General features: G+C 37.7%; 1 protein-coding gene across 1 annotated transcript; it reads left to right on the forward strand.

Annotated features, from left to right (window-relative positions):
* The first annotated feature begins 223 nt into the window (after nt 1–223).
* Nucleotides 224–17,237, forward strand: FGF23 (fibroblast growth factor 23). The gene is made up of 3 exons (XM_074269232.1): nt 224–494; nt 11,723–11,826; nt 14,403–17,237. Exons 1-3 carry the CDS (start codon nt 293–295, stop codon nt 14,832–14,834), a joined length of 738 nt encoding a protein of 245 aa, XP_074125333.1. The 5' UTR covers nt 224–292; the 3' UTR covers nt 14,835–17,237.
* The last annotated feature ends 1,660 nt before the right edge of the window (nt 17,238–18,897 follow it).

Here is an 18,897-nt window from a genome sequence, read left to right on the forward strand (position 1 = left end):
GTGTGTGTGTGTGTGTGTGTGTGTGTGTGTGTACAACTGTGTTTCTCTCTCTAGGGAAACCAACATGCCTTCCGTGTTGAGGTCTTTGCACTTTCTTCAAATGGACCGATTACAGCACAGAGGATGTGGACAGCAGAGTTTTTCCTGTTTGATGTCACACTGCTGCCCTTTAAAAGTCCCTGTAAGAAAGGAGGGAGACTTAATCCAAATTCCCAGACTAAGTGTCCACCAGGAGGAAGAAGAAAGCTCTAAACAGGCAGAAGTGGGGGAAAGCCATTCAGAGAACATCAGGATGTCAGGGGGTTGCCTCAGGCTCCTATTCTGTGCCCTGTGCAGCTTAAGGGCCATCCAAGCCTTCTCCAATGCTTCCCCCCTGCTCAGCCTTGGCTGGGGGGGCCTGACTCATCTATACACTGCTACAGCCAGGAACAGCTACCACCTGCAGATCCACAAAGATGGCCATGTGGATGGGAGTCCTCATCAAACCATCTATAGTAAGTAGAGGGTCAGAACTCAAGAAATGGGGACTCATCAATTTGACTGCTGATTAAGGGGAAAATCCAAGTTTTGTTGGCTAGAAGGCATCTCTAAGAGATTCTATGGTTGACCCAAGTAGAACATAGCTAATCCATCTGCCATTGCTGTCACATCTTTAGGCAGAAGGAAGCAGTGGTGATGGTGAAACAGCCATATAAAGGACTGGAAAGGCTGGGGAGGTTAGATAAGTCAGATTCATATTGGACTGTGGCTTTGGGACAATTCGTTTAGCCAGCAAAATCATGGAACTTTCTTCTCTGAAAATCTTGAGAGGTTAAATTATACAGATAAACTGGATTATATAGTCCCCTAAAAATTCCTTCCTGACCTTCTTATTTTCTTTTCCCTCTATCTCCTTCTCCTCTCTTCCTATATTCATTCATTCATCAAAGTAGGGATGATATTTGGTATAGATGAGTACCAGTTTTTGAATCAGAGGAGCTGAATTCAAATCCTATCTCCACTAGTTGATGTCACTGTAATTTTTGCCAAATTATTTCATCTCTCTGTGCCTCTTCTTAGAGTAATGTATTGCAATGTAAATAATAGGATTACAAAGAAAACCAATTATGTTGACAAGTATCAAAATTAAAATATGTATATATAAGCTTATAGATCTCAAACTAAGGACGTCTAGACTAAATGATCTAAGTTTCCTTCCAGTCATGGGACTTATGAAATTCATTATAAAAGAGGTGATTAATATTATTATCCTCATTTTACTGATGAGGAAACTGAGGCAAATAGGTTAAGTAACTTGCTACGGTTAGCATTTGAGACTGCATTTGAACTCAGAACTTCATGAATATAAGTTTAGCTTAGTCCATGGGACAGGGACTGAATTGATGATTTGAATATTATCCTGAATTCCAAGTGAGGAAAGTTTTGATCCCTAAGGCAGATTGCCATCTTCTCTGCAAATTGTATTCTCAGAAAATTGCTTAAAACAATTTAAAATCAAATAACTTATCTAGCAGCCCAGAGCCAGGAAGTATCAAAAGCAGAATTCGAACCTAGATCTTCCTGGCTACTTTATTTTTGGATGTGTTTTTTTGTTTGTTTGTGGGTTGTTTTTTTTTTGCTGAGGCAATTGGAGTTAAGTGACTTGCCCAGGGTCACACAGCCAGGAAGTGTTAAGTGTCTGAGATCATATTTGAACTCAGGTCCTCCTGACTTCAGGGCTGGTGCTCCATCCACTGCGCCACCTAACTGCCCCCTTGGCTATTTTATTATCTCTATTTGACAACTGAGTAAACTGAGGCACAGAGGGAACAGGCATTGTCCATGATCTAATATGTGACACAGCTGTGTGTATATATATAGATAAGGGCGGCAGTTTGGTATATTAACAGATGCAACAGTTCAATGAAAAGAGCATTAGAAAGAGATTTACTGTATAAGATTTAAAATGGGAAAAGATCAAAAAGATAATTCCTTTATTATTGGCCATACTGAGATGCCAGTACACAAAACTGCTTTTGCAAACCTTAGCATGTGATACAAATGTCAGCTCTGATTATTATTAGTTTAGTCAATACCTTTCATTTCGCTCATGAAGAAATAGAAGCAGTGATGTATGGGAAAATGTTTAACAATCAGCTTTTGGGGAGTTGGGAGGGCAGTGAATGGGAAATGTATGCAATGGTGTTTTTACATTTAACCTATTATTAACATTTTCTCCATCACTTTCTTAAATCTAGGTTTCTTAAACTAATCAAATGATAAATAGAGCTTTGATTTATAGCTATATCCAAGGTATAAATGTTCACACTGAAAATTTAACAATTAGCTCCTCAGTAGATTGGAGCTAACTGACACGCCCATCGAGATAAAGGCGATGGTAGGTAGCACAACAAATAGTAGGTGTTAGAGCCAGGGAGAGATGTAAGCTACTGTGGGATAGAAAGAAGGGGGCTTCAGGATCTCCATAATTAGTGTCTTCTATAGTTACCATAGATCATCAATTTCTCCTTGTGTAATAGTTGTGCTTCCTCTTGTCCTACCCTCAAGCATTTGAATAGCTTATGATATGACAGCCCTAGAGGGAACGAGGGAGACCAAATGATGTAAACAGACATATTTAGACTATGGACTTTAGGATAGCTTACCAAGGGAGGGTGTGGAATTATCTTCTCTGAAAATCTCTAAATATAGTCCTGCTCCACCACTATCTATGTCCTATTGAACATGGCATTTTATTTTTTAAAGTCCAAGAACTGAATCATTTAGAGCTTAAAGAGATCTTTAGTCCTCCTGAATAAAAGGTGCTATTTGGCAATACAAAGAGTCAGAATGTCCCAAAAGTTTAAGCTTTAATAGCTTAAAAAGCATTAATTAGATAGTGTTAATTTCTGTTCTTTAAAGCAACTGCCTCACAGCTATCCTGCTTAGCTATCAGGACACACTAGCTTTAATAGCTTAAAACTCAGACTAAGGCATTTCAAATACATCTTATATAGTAAAACAGATCCTGACTTCAGGAAATTTGTAATTTAGCTGGGGAGAAAAAATATACATACAAAGATAGCTAATAAAACTATCCAGTAAGTGATAAACAAGTCGTATGGCTGTATAAATAAAATAAGCTGATAACCTAGTATGAATAAGAAAAGTATGAGAAAGTATTTCTAAAAACCAAGAAAGTTATAGAACACAAAGAACACAAATGAAATTTGGAAATAAATATTTTTTTTAATTAAAAATTGAATCCATGACAAATATCCAGTGCTGGAGAAATCTGAATAACTGAATGGGTTGGGATCATTTCCATCATACCCCTATCCCCCACTCAGTTATATTCTAGTACAAAGGTATGTAACACACACTCTGGCATGTGGCCCAAAACATTCCCAAGTGTGCTGAACCAGATTAAAGTGCAACTATGAAATATTTACTTATATAATTAAAAATACAACAAAACAGAATAACATTACATTTTAAAACAAAATTAATAATACCATCTGTAATGATCTTTTTAAATGGATTAATAGTTCTCGTTCTTATTTGAATTTGATAATACTGTCCTAAGAGATATTCTTCAAATTCTGATAAAATTTAAAAATATTTTTATTTCTATTATAGTAATATTATTTTTGTTTCTAAATATATCCCTCATTAAAAGCCATTCCTTATGTAAATAAAGAGAAGAAAAATTTTCAGAAAAACTGATTTTTAAAAATTAAGCCATTTCCCCATATATTTGATATTCTATACTTTTTCCACTACCTCTGCAAAGAAACTATGGAGGAAAGCTTTTCATAAATATGTTACATCTAAAAAAGAAAAATAGAAGTTGGGGGTAGGAACATTGTATCTAAAAATTGCACCCAAGAGATTGTGTAATATGTGGTAGGAAACATGCTTGACTTACATACCTGGGAAAGAACTGGTTAAAATGCAAGCTCTGACATTTATTAAAGCTATGTGACCTTGGTAATAAAATGGGGGAAATTTATGAGGAATTATGAGGAAAAAAGTTTTGTAAAATTTAAAGCATAATGTAAATTCAAGCTATCATTTTCATTGTCACTGGCTGGTTAAATCATGTCAAAATCCAATTATGTTGGATTATTATAAAGAACAGAGTAGGAGCTGGATATAGAGCAGCAATTTAAACTTAGAATTTTATCAAGAAGTCAGCTAGTACAGTGATCTCAAACCCAAGGCTTTCTGTTTCCCCTTCCCAGCCCAATTCTATCTTTTCTTCTTTGAATATTCCAGGTTAATATAAGCTCCTTGAAGGCAGACACTGCTTAGTTTTATCTTTTGTATATAGAAAGGTTTAATATTATTGAATGGAAGTAAGTGCACAATAGTACTCAGTTGATCAGGAGGTATTTATTAAGAATATGCTGGGTACTAGCGATACAGAAAATAAAAACAGTCCTTCTTACCCCTCTCCCCCCAGAGAGCTCACATTATAAACATATGCAGAATATACATGAAATAAATATATTTTAGTGGAGGAAATTGCTGGAGGGGGGTAATTGTAGTGTCAATTTAAACCAAGTGTACTTTTTCAGTTTGAGATTTCACTTATTTCTTTGGGCAAAATAAAATCTAGCATTCTTAAAAAACAGGAAAACATCAATTCAGAGGAGCTGCAATAGACAAAGAGGATAACCTGAATAAAATAAGGATTGTAGGAGGCAGAATTACTTTTAAACAAAAAAATTTTTATTATAGAGAAAAAGCCAATTTCTTCTTTGTTCTATTTCTTCTTTCACAGCATGACTAATGTGGAAATATGTTTCCATGATTGCATATGTAAAACCTTTATCAGATTGCTTGCTGTCTTGGGGAGAAAAGAAGGGAGAAAATTCAGAATTCAAAAATCATATAAAAATGAATGTTCAAAAACTATATTTACATATAATTGAAGAAAAAATAAACCACTTAGAAAAATAGAAGAATAAGGAAAGTCTCTTCATGGACAAGATCTGAGTTCAAGGTCCACTTCTGACATGTGGCACCAATTTCCCTAGCCTCTTATTGCCACCAGGCAATTCTGTATGAGTATAAATAAAACTGTTCCTGATTTGCACTGGCAGAGGGAATTTTCTCGCTTGAAGTTCCCTACATAAATTGTCACAAAGCTGGTACGATTCTCTTCCAAAAAAACCCCAAACAAACGAACAAATAAGACAAACTAGTGCTATAGATTTTTTGTTAAGAAATTAAGAAGACCCCCAAAATGGAACAATTTTAAAAATTATAATCGACATAACAATGGCCAAGAAATGGCTCGAAAGATTGTTTTTAAAAAATATCCTCCATGAGATCTTATTCACATGGTTAATTTGTTTTACTTTAGTATTTCAAAGACCAGTGATCTCACTAGTGTGATATGCACGGTCTTCATAAGTTGCCATGGCTGAAAAATTAATCAATTGTCCTGGCTAACCTCTGCAATCTTTGGCATTCTAGACCTCCAGTGAGAGAAGTACAGCCTGTCACTGGGATAGTACTTAAAGCGTTTCCAGCTGAGTAGAAGTAGCAGAGACATTGGGAGGCATGGTATATATCCATGAAGGATTTTGGCAAAGGGATTTGCTCAGTAAAGCTTCTTTCAATGTCTACTTACCCTCCTTGTCCTTACAACATGTGGTAATATCCGTGTTTATGTGTGTTTGTACACAACCTGGATAATTGAAAATTTTTGGGAGATAGGGTTGAAATTAATGATTTCCTAAATCTATTCCTCTTAAAAAACCAACAAACCAACAAACCAACAACAATAACACTTCTATAGGAACTCCTATAAACCTTCTTTGGTAGCATGTGTCTCAAAACTACTGAAGTCAGCCCTTCCTTAAGCCTGAACCATCATCTCTTTCTCTCATTCCCTATTCTCCTGTTCTTTATGGAAAGAGATAACCATATGACCTTGGACAGCATTTTTTTATGGATTCAAAAATCTTTCATTATTAATGATTCCTGCCTGTTTTTTTTTTCTCTATTCATTTTCACCTCTTTTCTCTTTCCCCTACCTCAGTGTTCATTTTTTTTTGACACTCAATTTCCCTAGTCTCTTATCTTTCATCATGAAGTTTTCTTTCTCCTGAGAATCCATTTACAGTTATCATTCATTCTCCCAGACTTTCTGGGAGGTCCAAGAGACACCAGGCATTTTTAAACCCCTTTTATGAGTGGGAATTAGAAATTCAGAAAAGGGGCAGCTAGGTGGTGCAATGAATAGAGCACCAGCCCTAAAGTCAGGAGGACCTGAGTTCAAATTTGATCTCAGACCAGTTAACCAGCTGTGTGATACTGAGCAAGTCACTTAACCATAATTGCCTCAGCTCAAAATGCAAAAAAAAAAAAAAAAAAAAAAAAAAAATCAGAAAAAATAAATACTTGGTTGAGAGTCAGCAGTAAGTAAAACATTGAGTCATCTGCTTAAATGGACAAAGTCTCTTGAGAAATTATGGTGCTGGTATTTGTTGGGAAAATCCGTTTATCTTTAGATACCCAAACTTTTTTTTCCAATTTTTTTTTTTTTTTACTAATTATTTTGTACAATTATTTTGTAAGGCATAAATACAGAATCCCTCCTTGGAACCTTCTTAGCTTAGCACAGTGTCTGGCACAAAGGACTTAAGTGCTTATTGAATGACATTGTTTGTTCTTGGAACTTCATGTTGGACAGTACTTGACAGAATCTGTTGGAAGCTTATGTCACTTCCTTCTGATAGTGTAATAGTCTTTTTTTTTTTTTTTTTTTTTTTACTAAACCCATGATTTCAATAGTATAGCTAACTTCAGTGTGGAAACATCTACTGATGCAATTCATCATAGTTTTAGTTGCTCAGTATACTATGAAGTAAAACTACTTGTTCAGGTTTACATAGCTACTGTATGTCAGGTGAGATGGCTATTGCCAAGATGGATCTTTCTAAAATTCTGTGGAGCTCACAGAAGGGGGTATCCACGACTGTGCTTGATCTCTAGGCTCACTCTCCTTTCCTTTGCCTGACTCACTAGTGAGCTTTTATGCAGGATAAAACAAGCATGAAATGGGTCTTGCCATACCGGGTCAAATGTCCAAAAAAGGCCTTCTTGTCCCAAAATCATCAGTGCACATTTCAACAACCTCAGGGAACCAAAGTCCTAGCTCTTTCACATCCATAGCCTCATCTGATCTTCAGGACAGGCATCAGGGCATCCCCTTTTTACAGATGCGAAAGTTAAAGATCAGAAAAAGTCTTGTCAAAAGTGTCTTAATCAGTTTTTTTCCCCTCTATTGTGTGAATTGTCATTCTAAAGGCATTTCATTATATGCTTTAGTCCAGGAAATCAAAAGTTGCTCCCATGGTGTTTGGATTCAAGTCTCCCATGCCTTGAAAGGCTCAAGTATTTTTTTCAGGATTTTCTCACTATAATACAGAAGCCTGAGAAAAATCTCTGCCTGATAATAATAATATTGGTGATGATGATGAATAATAAGAATAACACCAGTAGTATCCATAGCTACCATTTATATAGCATATTATCAAATTTTGCCATCACATCAAACCCCAGAGGTAGTTGTTCTCATGATTCCCATTTTACACATGAAGGAGATTAAGCACCTTGGCTAGGGTTACACAGTAGCTGCGTGATGTGAGAATTGAACTCAAGTTTTCCTAACCGCAGATCTACCATATCCCATGAGCAGCTCCCCACTAGTAAGGATGCAGTTTGCAGAATTAAAGGAAGTCTTAAAAGAAGGTGAAAGGAAACAACAGATTTCCTGGGACATGATGGCCCCCTCCCAAGGGTCTACACAGGACTTCCTTTTTCCGGCCTGCCTCCTCCTGCCAGCTCTTCCTGCCATGTGGATCTGTAGGGCTCGTAGAAGACGGCATCAGGTGTTGCTCCCTACGCCGCTTCTCCTCGCGTTGCCCTGGGTCTCAGGGAGCAGGGTCCTTGAAAGGGTCTCATGCATTTCCCCCTCACTCCCAGTAGGTGGCAGCAGATCTCTCTTGGGCGCTCTGAGATGCACCAACCTCACTGCCAAAGCAAACATTCCTCTTGGGCCAGTCCACGCTACCAAAAAGGGGAGTTTTTCAGGTTACGCCCTGTCTGGAGGGATCCCAGAGTTTTACAGCTGGAAAGGACTGCTCTGGGCATTGCATCCAGCTCACACTTGAACAAGAAGCCCTTCTCCAACCCCCCAGACAAGTGATCCCTCTAAGCTTTGATGAACAAGGAGTGAGTGGTTTGCCCAAGGTAACTCGGGCATTGACTGAGGTATAGTGGAGCCTTAAGCCCCTTTCAGTACATGGGAGATTTAACGGATTGCCAACACTCTGCAAACTGAAAAGCATTAAACAATGAATGCTAGGCACTGGCTAAAACTGAAGATAAAAATAGAAAAGTGAGAATCTTCTTGACCACAAGGAGCTTATATTCTAATAGTGACAGACAAAACATATAGGGAAATACTGAGGATATGAAAAGGGAATTTTAATTGTTTGGACATGTATACATATATTGTACTTAAATTATACTTTAACATTGTTAACATGTATTGGTCAACCTGCCATGGGGGGGGGGGGATTAGAACAAAAGGTTTGTCAATGCTGTAAAATTACTCATGCATGTATCTGGTAAATAAAAACTGTAATTAAAAAAAAGAAAGGAAAAAAAAAAAAAAAAGGAATTTTGATCCAGGAAGTCACAGTGATGGTGAATTGATTCATAAGCAATTAACTGACACAGTTGCCTTTGGTACCTTTCTAGAAGGAACCGTACTAATCATTTGATTGCTATCCTAAGAAGAAGAGATAGAAAGAGGGGCAGGACAAACTCTGGCAGGAATACAGCAATACTGCCTGAGTGAATGGCCAGCTGAAATTTAAAATGAAGTATAGTCTGGGCTTGGGTCTGGGGCCATCCCAGATGGCCAGGCCCCAGGATAAGAGTTGCATCAAGAAGCATTAACTTTTCCTAGGACTGGTGAAAGTGATTTTTTTTTAAAGTCTGGTACAGAGGTCCAGCACATGGAGTGCTGGTCTATAGAGAGAGAAATGTGGGCCAGGAGCATCAAAGTTGGGAAGATGATTTGGTAAGACAGAATGTCTGGAACATGAAAGTGAAACATAGTCTGGTCTAGGGTCAGAGAGATAAAGGGAAAAATTCACAACAATGTAAACTATTCACGTAAGTTACATTTACTCAATAATAATTGTTACTACTATAAATATGAAAAGCAATAATGTGTTGGGGAAAGGTTGCTTAAAGTCACGAGTTAAAGTTCTGACTGATATTTGCAGGATTTTCACTGGCAAGACATTTAATGCTACTTTAGTAGCCATATCTCAATTTAGCCATAAAATGAGGACAATAATACTGGTGCAAAATCTTTATTGGACCATCTCCCTCAACCCCTTCACTCCCCATTCACACTTGTCCAGGGTTAAGCTCTCCTACAGGGTTAAAACCTCAGATTAAAGGTGCTCTGTGGGTCCCTACTTCTTAAAACTATATAATGAGCCCCATTGATATGTTAACTTATCTAGTCAGTTAGAGGAAACAATTAGCTCAAAACGAGGGAATGTGAAATTTTCATAATAGAATTTGCATAGTAAGGATATAACAAAACATCTCCATGACAACTTAAGTTTCACTAGTGGAGAGCCACACTTGTAGGAAAGATATGTGACCAAGGTAGCTTAATAGGGTACTGCTACGGGGCCTTTGGAGTATGGAGATACACTCTTGGAAACAACTGGAGCCCTAGTCCTAGGATTAGCAGCGGCCTACTCAGTTCTGTTCTGTTATTCTTAGCTCTCAAGCCTATCATGTCCTGAGCAAGAGCATCCCAGCTCCAGGAACCAGACTGATACAAACACTGATCTTAAGGCTCTAACTCACACAAGATCAGTTAGTTTTATAACTTATAAAGTGAAAAGATACAGAAACTGCTCTGTGGATGTAATCAGTTTAGAAGACCAAAGACCAAAGCAACTAATAAGCCAGGATACAAACTGTGCCATGCTAGACAATATGGAGGCAGGGAAGTTTTACCCAACTGATCAGTGCTGTATTTTTACAGAATATCCTTTCCCTTCTCTGAATATCTTTCTCTTGAAAACTAAGCAAACCTTTTGTTAAGAATCAAATATTCTAAGATACGCATTCCAATCTCCAAACTAAAGTATTGGACCATTCCTTTCTACTTGATCAGACTATTGGGTTCCTTTGGACACTTGCCCATCTGTTTCAGGAGAGGGAAAGGGAAGAAGAAAAGAAACTCCCCTTCCCCTCTTCCTTTGTAAGAAAGGAAGGGGAAAAAGTAAAAATTGAACTTTCTTCAGGGTGAATGACTCCCAAAGTGGCTAACTGGCTTTTTTAAAAACACTAAAAGGTGTGGCTCTTCTGTAGACAGTTATTTTCATTCAGTGGTCAAAGAGTTACAATTTGATTAGGTTGATTGATGAACTCTTTGAACTGAAAAATTCCTTAGCTGTAAAAATGAGTGGGTTGAACTCAATGACCTCTGTGGTCCTTTCCAGCTCTGAATCTATCTTCCTAACCCTTATTGCACTATAGAAATCTGAACCCAACTTTCAGGCCAAGAGTTCATAAGAGCTCTTATTGCTTAAAAATCTCCTTCAAAAATAAGCAGCAAAAATTCCAACAAAGAACAAAAACTACCAGAAATATCAAAAAATAGTTTTCAGGGAGAAAAACTACTCAAAATGAAGAACTGAGAGTTCCAAAAGAATTAAAGATGAAATATATATGTATATATGTATATATTATTAAAACAAATGGAGGCAGAAATGATAGAAGAAAAATATGCTAAAAGAAAACCAACAGGAAAAAAAAAACACAACAACAACAACAAAAACCACTGGAAATGAAGCTGAAATTGCTTCAGGATTATTCATAATTAAAAAAAAAAAAAAAAAAAAACCAACAGCAAAACATGAAAGCAATCCATGAATCTAGTGATTGAGGAAAAGCTAAGTAAAACTAGGATAGACGTATATGCAGTGTGTTTCCCCCATTCTATCTATGTCCCTCAATTTAAAAATCAGTCAGATTATATAAATAACTCAAAAAAATTCATTTATTGAAATAGCATTGTTATAAAAGTAGGAACAAAGACTAAACCTGTAGTGTACTTTCCCATCAATACACAGTGTCAGTGGAAAGAGCAGGCACACATATAGAGCATAAGACTAATAGAGCTGAAACACATAAGCAAAGCAACATTGATGCATTGCCCTCTTGTTTCTTCTTCTAGGGGTGTCAATCTGCTTCCCCTGGCCATGTCTCTGCTGGTTATGTCACTTCCCTAGGTCTGTTGCTTGTCACAATTCATGTGGACTCTACAAAGTACTTTTTAGATGATGTCTCCTACTGATTGAGTTGCTATATTACAAGATGCCATTCCTGAGAATGGGGAACATATAGAAGAGGAATCCTATGTCCCATCCCTCTACTTCTTTCCTCTTTCCCTCCATACATACATACATAGCTTTGGAAAAGCACTCTGGAAAAAGCAGAAAGGAAAAGATATATTAGATGAGTCCCTCTTAAGAGCTGGGTTCTTTTTTTATAGCTGGATCTCTTTTTTCTTCTTTCCTAATTCCTCCAAACTTGCTCAGGCTTTGAAAAAGCATTTTAGGGGTCACGTGAAGGCAAAAATAAGACAAAGTAAAAAGTTTTTCATCTCAAATGGTTTTCTCAACAGGTGCCTTGATGATCAGATCAGAGGATGCTGGGCTAGTCATAATAACTGGAGTGATGAGCAGGAGGTATCTCTGTATGGACATCAGAGGCAACATCTTCGGATCGGTGAGTCTTTGGACTCTGTGTGACTTGCAGGTCATTATATGGCTGCTTTCAAGAAAAGCACAGGATACTAGAATGAAATAATCCTATGTGATATATTCTATTGGCCTGCTTTCTCTTGGTACCTTTCCCCAAACCAATGTGCTAATATATAAAATGGGATGAATCTACCCAAATTATCTCAATGCTCCATTTTTCTTTACGAAAGACCAAGCCTCACAGGGGACCACTAGAATCTTTGGTTTACCTAGGTTCTGTCTGTCCTCATAACCTGAAGTCCACAACAGAACAAAAGGTCCAAATCCATGTAGGAATCTGATCCATTGCTATTACTCTTAGAAAAAGGTGACTTCCATTAATTAAGCCCATCTGAACCCATTTTCTTATCTGTAAATGAGAGGGATAGATTAGACCACCTTAAAGATAGTTTGCAACTCTGGTATCCTATTCCATTTAATTAAGTATATTTGTAGGATGCTAAGTTGTGGGGGAACTCAGATGAAGTAGCAGACTTCAAGCTCAGTATTTGGCATCGATTGAAAACCTTACCTTATGCTATGCAGAAGTTACAAGTGAAAGATTGTTAGTCACTGTCAAAAGAGGGGTTTTTTTTGATGTTTTTTTTTAACCAAAGGATTTGTGCATGTGCAATTAAATATTTATATATATATTATTATATATTAAGTCAAGAAATTATACCATCACCAGATTATATTACTTGTTAGTTGTAAAACTAGTCCTGATGCAGTTTATATTTCCTGTCTCCTTGATGGTGGAGCATGGATAAAGTATGCTAGATTTGAATCATGGCTATGCTATGTATAACTTCTAGGTCATTCTATCTCCCTGCTCAGCAATTAGATATTTGAGTAAATGCCACATTTAAAATGCAAATCCCTCTAGATATCAGTCTAGATGTCCTAGGATAAAATAATTGAAGTGCCTTGACGGAATGGGAATTTAAACATGTGATAACTATTTGCATCTGGAAGGGGAGGTGGGAAGAGGGAGAGACAATTTTAGAACATGGAGTGCTGGGTATAACAGCCCTAAATGGGGTTCTGTAGGGAGGGGATGGTTGTGTGCAGCCAGATGCAGGCATGAGGCCACTGACTACCTGGGAGGTGAGTGAAAGGTGTAGGAAAGGGACACAAAAATAGAAAGGTTATCAAATACAACCTTTGCCTACAGAAAGCTATCTTTTTCTTTCTAAAACTATAGTGAAAAGATCCTCCTTTAGCTTGATGGGTTATTCTTATATCATTACTTCCATTTCCTTAACTAGAATTGTCCCACTTTTCCCTCTCCGCCTAACTCCCAACCGTTCTGTGAGAATGAATCCCTTTTTCTCAATCCCTGCTGTCTAATACTACTTTAAAAACTTCCAGCACCTGCTTCAGTAAGCTGGCTCTATAGTAAAAGGACAGGAAGAACTTGAGGAATGTCCAGTGTTAGCTTTTACAATTAAGTACACCACAAGCTTGGGAGAGAACACATTTACCCAGATATTCAAATACCTTAGAAAGTAGTGTCTTATGGTTCTCAAGGTCATTACTCCCTTGATCTTGACATATAACCTATTCTGAATACATACCTGAAATACGGCTGACCTATTAGTAGATGGAACCTATTAGTGGATGGAAGAAACCAACATATCAAAGACAGGAAGAGAATGGTTTTCTCCAATCAGAGAATTCAGTTTGCTGCCATCAACACGGCTTAATAACCATGAAACTCTGAAGTCCTTGTCCTCATAACTACCTGCACCTTGAGTTTGGGTACTTCTTTCTTGTTTATAAATGCAAATAGCCTGATGTTATCATTGGAAATATATCAGATTTCAAGCCTATCTTTTTTTTTTTCCCTGAGGCTGGGGTTAAGTGACTTGCCCAGGGTCATCAAGCCTATCTTGCAAAGAAGGAATGCTTTATTATTTGGAAGAATTAGGAATTAAAAAGCCTAGATTAGAATCATAGCTTCAATTTTAACAGCTTTTCCACCATCAGCTAGCTCTATTATATTTTTGACTCTTCATTTCCTCATTTATAAACTTTCAACAATGAGATGATTCAGCTCAATTCCAATAGACTTTTGATGGAGAGAGCCATGTGAATCCAGAGAGGACCGTGGGGAATTAAATATAGTCCCACAACATATTTTCACTTTGTTACTGTTTGCTTGCTCACTTATTCTTTCTCATTCCTCCTCTCCCCTTTGATCTGATTTTTCTTGTGCAGCATGATAAATGTGGAAATAAGTGTAGAAGAATTGCACGTTTAATATATACTGGATTACTTGCTGTCTAAGGGGGGGGAGGGGAAGGGGAAGGGAAGGAGAAAAATTTGGGAAAACAAGGTTTTGCAAGGTTAAATGTTGAAAACTATCTTTGCACATATTTTGAAAATAAAAAGCTATTATTTAAAAATAAAAATGGGCCTAGTGCTTAAAATTATCTACCTTACAGGTTTAAAAGGAAAGTATGTGGTATATTTAAAAATGACACTATTTCTATATTGATCCTGGACATATAAAAGAGTCATTAAGGCAGTCTTCACCTGGTCCCTTCTCTATTCTTTCAGCATTTCTTCAGCCCAGACAACTGCAGGTTCAAACATCGGACATTAGAAAATGGGTATGACATCTATCACTCTCCCCAGAACAACTTCCTGATCAGCCTTGGCAAGGCAAAGAGGGCTTTCCTACCAGGAATGAACCCACCTCCTTACTCCCAGTTCCTGTCTCGGAGAAATGAAATTCCCATAATACACTTCAATACACCTGAACCCCACCGGCATACCAGGAGTGCTGAGAACAGTCCTGACTTGGACCCAATGAATGTGCTGAAACCCCGACCAAGGATAACTCCCTGCTACCAGGAACTCCACAGCGCTGAAGAGAACAGTGTAGTGGATGACGACCCTTTAGAAGTACTCAGAAATAGCAATAGGCTGAAGCCCTATCCTGGTAGGACGAGTTTGGAAAGATGCCTCCATGTCCCCAAAGCAGCTTAAGTGGACTACAATAAAATGCCTTTTACATCATCCCTAATTCTTTTTTTTAGCAGCTAGCCTGTCTTTAAGAGGTCCAGACTCTTTAAATTTTAAAGAAGGGAAGGATCATTTTTTCCAACCCCTTTTTCTATCTTATGACTCCATGGAAATTAAGCCCTAGACTTAATGGTAAAGTTCTATTCTCTTTTGCACCTTGACATTCCATTCAAGAACCTAATGTGGATGGTCTCCCCCACCCCTCTTCATCTTTAATCAACTGTTAGGGGCTCTGCTTTCAACAGATTTTGGCACACTAATAGTATCACTCCTATAACTTCTTCCAGTTGATGATGATGATGGAAGATATATAAATGGTAGGAGAATGCACTGGGTGAAAAAGAAGTAAGACTTGGTCCTAGAGTGGACAGCCAAACTTTGCCCAACCTGAAGCCAACCTTTGCTCTTCTGTGTCTATAACCTTTATCATCATGCTTCTCCACTGCAAATCAGGATGAGATCTGAAAATTAAAAATCCCTCCCCAATCCCACATGTAATCCTGATACATCACCTTATAAAAGCCCTTTATTTGCTTATGACATGCTTACTATTCTGACTAGATAAAGCTTAAATCCACTTATTCCTTGAGCCCCTTCTAAGGGCTCTCACTGGGAGTTGTTTTTAAAAGCAAGCAGAAGTTGGTTAATAATGAAAAATTTTATCTGTTTGGTACCAAGAAGGTACCAGGAAACATGCTAGAAATAACCAGTTCCATGACAGGGTGGGATAGATTGCTATTCACTCCCTATTCCATTATAGCCCAGGACAGAGGGGTCATTTCCAAGCTTAGCAAAAGTCAGGCAAAGACGGAAGATTAAGAATTTTTCCAGTCCTGAAAATGAAACACTCTATGCACTTTTTGGAGGAACACTGAACCTTTGTATTTTACTAGCCTATTTTTTTTCAAGCTGACCTTAATTTAAAGTCATTCAGTTCAGTCAGCAGCTTCCCTTTGCAATAAGAATAAATTTGAAGTCTCCAGAAATTTAACAAACTTCCTTATCCAAGGTTGGTAATACTATTTTGAATGGTCATAAAAATGTTAAGTGTCTACAAAGGGAAGTTGTTCAAAGTTTTCAGTGGTTCAGCAGATTTCCGAGGACCTTTCTGAAAGGCCAATTTTAGTCCTGAAGTTGTTCATGGAGATCAGACCAGGCTGCCTATCTCTAATTCAATTCAGTTCAACAAAAATTAGTTAAGTGACTATTTATTTATTGGGTACTGTACAAAGCATGAGGGATAGAAAAGACAAAGGATAACTCTCCCTTTAAAGAGTTTAAATTGTATTGATAGTGCATAATCTGAAGAAATAGCCAAACAGTGAAATCCCTGTTTTTCTTCTTAATGGGTTAGGAATGTGTGCTTTCTTTCCCTCCTGCAACACTGGCTTCAGAATTCCCCTAAAGATGAATCCCATGACATTTTGTTAATTCCAAGTTTGCTGACTAATTTCACACTAAAAGCATCACTTCTGTCATTTCCCTGAGCTTAAAATAAAGAATGGAAGATGATGAGGAGTATACTGGCTGTGAAACAACTAAGACTTCTATACAGACAAAACTCTAGCCCAGTCTGGGGCCCATTTTTGCTTTTCTATAGAATCCTTTATCCTATTTCAGCACTTCCCTTCTCTGCAAATCAGGATGAGACCTATGAAACTAGAATCTTATAATTTTCAACCCCAAAAGTAACACTAAGAAACCACTTGGTAAACAGTCTTGGGGCCCAAGCAGTATAAAAACAGTAAATAAAGGATTAGTGACCACTAATTTTGACTTTCCCAAGACTGTCCTGATTTCTGGACATGATGCCAAGAAATATAACAGTACAGGACAAGAAATTGGGAAATTCTAGAAGTCTAAAACTTTGAGGCTTAATGTTTATCAGGTCTTGTTCTAGTCTACCATTTCTGGCTTTGAATCTTTCTGCCTAAGGCCCCTCTTCCTTCTAAATCCTTCCCTGAGTAGTCAAATGATATAAAGATCCAGACAAGGTCTCACTTCTTTGTTTCCTTCATTCCTATCTTGTTATATTAGAGCTCGATTCATTCTATTGTACTTCTTGGAGGAACAACAATCCTCGGCTTTTTTTTTTTAAGCTTTTTTCCCTATTCACAACAAAACCATGCACAAAACAAAACAGTCGTGCACTGCAGATTTTAAAAAATATATTCATTCTGTTATAGAATCACCAATACCCATTCCTTATTGAGGCCCAGACACCCAGAAATGAATGGGAAATCAAGAAGTACTTCTAGAGTTGACCAGTTTGAGTCAACAGTACTAGCAACAGCAACAGGGAGACCTCTCTGACAATCCCTTGTAATTCTATAAGTGTTCCTTTGGAAATAAAAGTATTTATTTATTTATTTAGATGTTGTCTATCGCCTGATATTTATGGATATTTATAGTGATGTATTCCCATTTGTTTCTTTGCTTTTACTTTAAGAAAATAAACTTTTTCTTAGCCTCCAGTAAACTTTCCATTGCTTTATAAATAAAGAGACAAGGGTAATATAGGAGCCTCGGAGACTGGAAGCAGCCTTGGAAATGATCTAGCTCAAAGAAATCATGTAAAAACCTTTCATTTCATTTCTGTATACAGATGAGGTGCTTGGGCCCAAAGCTATAGAAGTGCCCAATACCAAATGGCTTACCTAAGGTTATATAGCATTTATAAGCTATGATTATCAAATCTTGTGTCCAAATCCTCTGCCCTTTCTGCTACATTATGTTGCCTCTTTGTTGGGAGAATACCACATTTTCAAATGTGTTTTTTTTTTTTTTCCAAAAAAATTCTCACTGAAGGAAACAGAAGTTCTTTAGCCCTAAGATGGTCCCACTAGAGGGAACTGGTACCATAAATTGGGACAGCATAAGATCTCCTCGAGAATTGACTGCCCCATATTTCCTTCTGCAGTCACTTAGTTCCCAATTTCCTGCCTGCTATCAGGAGGTCTATAATGATTGGTGATTCCCATAAGAGATGATCTTGGTAATGAAAACATGGATGAAAACACCAACTTTGGACTGAGTCATTCAAAAAATAGTGCAATGTTTGTTAAGTCAGGTCCCTAAGTGCTGGAGTTACAAAAAAGGCACAAGGCAGTCCCTGCCAACAAGAAGACCACAGCCTAATGAGACAAATAAACAAATATGTACAGTCAGGAGATATACACTATAATCTGGAGAGAATCAGCCAAGGGAAGACAAAGAGAGGGGTTTATATTTGATCCTGGAGATAAGAAGTCCCTAGAGTTTGCGGGCACATGTTTGTGTGTGATTGTGAAAGATGTGGTCTACCTGCATTTTAATGAAGCCACTTTGGGATGGTTTGGAGTAGAGCAGAGCAGCAGGCCATTGCAACATTTCAAACAGATGAGGGCCAAGGTATACCATAAGGTGGCAATCAATAGATTTTAAAGGTGAAACTGGTAGGTATGACAACAGATTGGGTATTGGGGATTAAAGAGAGTAGTTGAGGATGAGAGTAGGGAAGGTGGCTAGTCTGAGGAACTGGGAGAATGGTGTTCCTCTTAAAGGTTACAGGGAAGTTTAGAAGAGGGTTTAGGAAAATGACAATAGGTTCTATTTTGAACATGTTGAATTTAAAATGTCCACTGGACATCCAGGCTGAGATAGTTGAAAAGCATGATATGAAACTAGAGGTCAGCAAAGGAGTTAAGGCAGGATAGGTAGAGTACAATTATCAAAAAGCCACAGGATTTGGCAATTAAAAGCTTATTGGTAATTTTGGAGAGACCAGTTTCAGTTGTTCCAAAACCCAGTTTTGGAAGCTGGGTTGTAAGGGGTTAAAAAGTGAGAAGGGAGAAAGTGAAAGCCCCTAGTGGAGATTGCCTTCTCAAGCCACTAAAGCTAGAAGAGATATTTGAGGATAAGGGCCAATGGGCATGTTTAAAGAAACATCCAATAAGACATGGAGAGACTAAAAGTGATAGAGTCGAGATGACAATAGAGTAGGAGGCAATCTGATGGAAGGGATAAGGTGTATGTAGCATTACTTCAT

Source organism: Sminthopsis crassicaudata, chromosome 5 (assembly GCF_048593235.1).
Source record: "Sminthopsis crassicaudata isolate SCR6 chromosome 5, ASM4859323v1, whole genome shotgun sequence".
Lineage (NCBI taxonomy): Eukaryota > Metazoa > Chordata > Mammalia > Dasyuromorphia > Dasyuridae > Sminthopsis > Sminthopsis crassicaudata.

Bases quoted from the DNA above. Each gene is read 5' to 3' on its own strand.
- FGF23 (XM_074269232.1), top strand. From the start codon at position 293: ATGTCAGGGGGTTGCCTCAGGCTCCTATTCTGTGCCCTGTGCAGCTTA. The intron at 495-11,722 runs GTAAGTAGAGGG...TTTTCTCAACAG, and splicing joins TCCTCATCAAACCATCTATA to GTGCCTTGATGATCAGATCA. The intron at 11,827-14,402 runs GTGAGTCTTTGG...CTATTCTTTCAG, and splicing joins GAGGCAACATCTTCGGATCG to CATTTCTTCAGCCCAGACAA.